Source organism: Carlito syrichta, unplaced genomic scaffold (assembly GCF_000164805.1).
Source record: "Carlito syrichta isolate Samal-C Ts95f unplaced genomic scaffold, Tarsius_syrichta-2.0.1 Scaffold308160, whole genome shotgun sequence".
NCBI lineage: Eukaryota > Metazoa > Chordata > Mammalia > Primates > Tarsiidae > Carlito > Carlito syrichta.
In genome coordinates, this window is record NW_007252256.1 from 64,155 (window position 1) to 64,773 (window position 619).

Below are 619 nucleotides of genomic sequence, written 5' to 3' on the forward strand. Positions count from 1 at the left end.
GGTTCCAGCTACTTGGAAGGCTGAAGTGGAAGGATCACTGAGCCCAGCAGGTCTAGCCTGCGGTGGCCATGAGCATGCCTCGTGCCCCTGCACTCCAGCCTGGGTGACAGAGTGAGACTCCGACTCAAAAAAAAAAAGAAAAGAAAAAGAAAAAGAAATGGAAGCTGTGAGTCAAGCAAAGACCTGTGGGTGAAGTCAGGGAATTCTGAGACTGGCCCTGCTGGAGTGGAGAATGGGTGTGTGGTGAAAGAGGGAGGCGTTGACCACGGAGGCATTCAGGTGTTAAGGTGAGGCTGGGGGCCCTCTGGAGTCATGGAGTGTTCTAGGGACTGAGACAAGGCTGGGGCAAGGACGGGCTGTGTGGACGTTCCTGCCTCAGAGGGAAAGCTCTCCGTCCTGGGATCCTCCCTTTCCTTCCTCCACAGGCCTTTATGCGAAATTTCTCCGTGGCGGTGGGTGCAGAGTACTTCCCTGAGGGGATCACCGTGCAGGTACTGAACTCTGTGGGGGTTCAGAAGGGACATGGTCGGGGTGGCAGCTCAGAAGGAGAGGGCATAAACTGGGCTCGGTGGCTCAGCCTGTAATCCCGCGCTTTGAGAGGCTGAGGTGAGTGGATTGC

The 619-nt window shown here is 56.4% G+C and overlaps 1 protein-coding gene across 1 annotated transcript in view; it reads left to right on the plus strand.

Annotated features, from left to right (window-relative positions):
• LOC103267543 (very-long-chain 3-oxoacyl-CoA reductase-like) overlaps positions 1-619 on the plus strand; it is a 63,329-nt gene that overhangs the window by 34,125 nt on the left and 28,585 nt on the right. Inside the window, exon 9 of the mRNA XM_008065126.2 lies at positions 426-491. Within this exon, the coding sequence (XP_008063317.2) occupies positions 426-491 (66 nt within the window). The remainder of the gene's footprint in view (positions 1-425; positions 492-619) is intronic.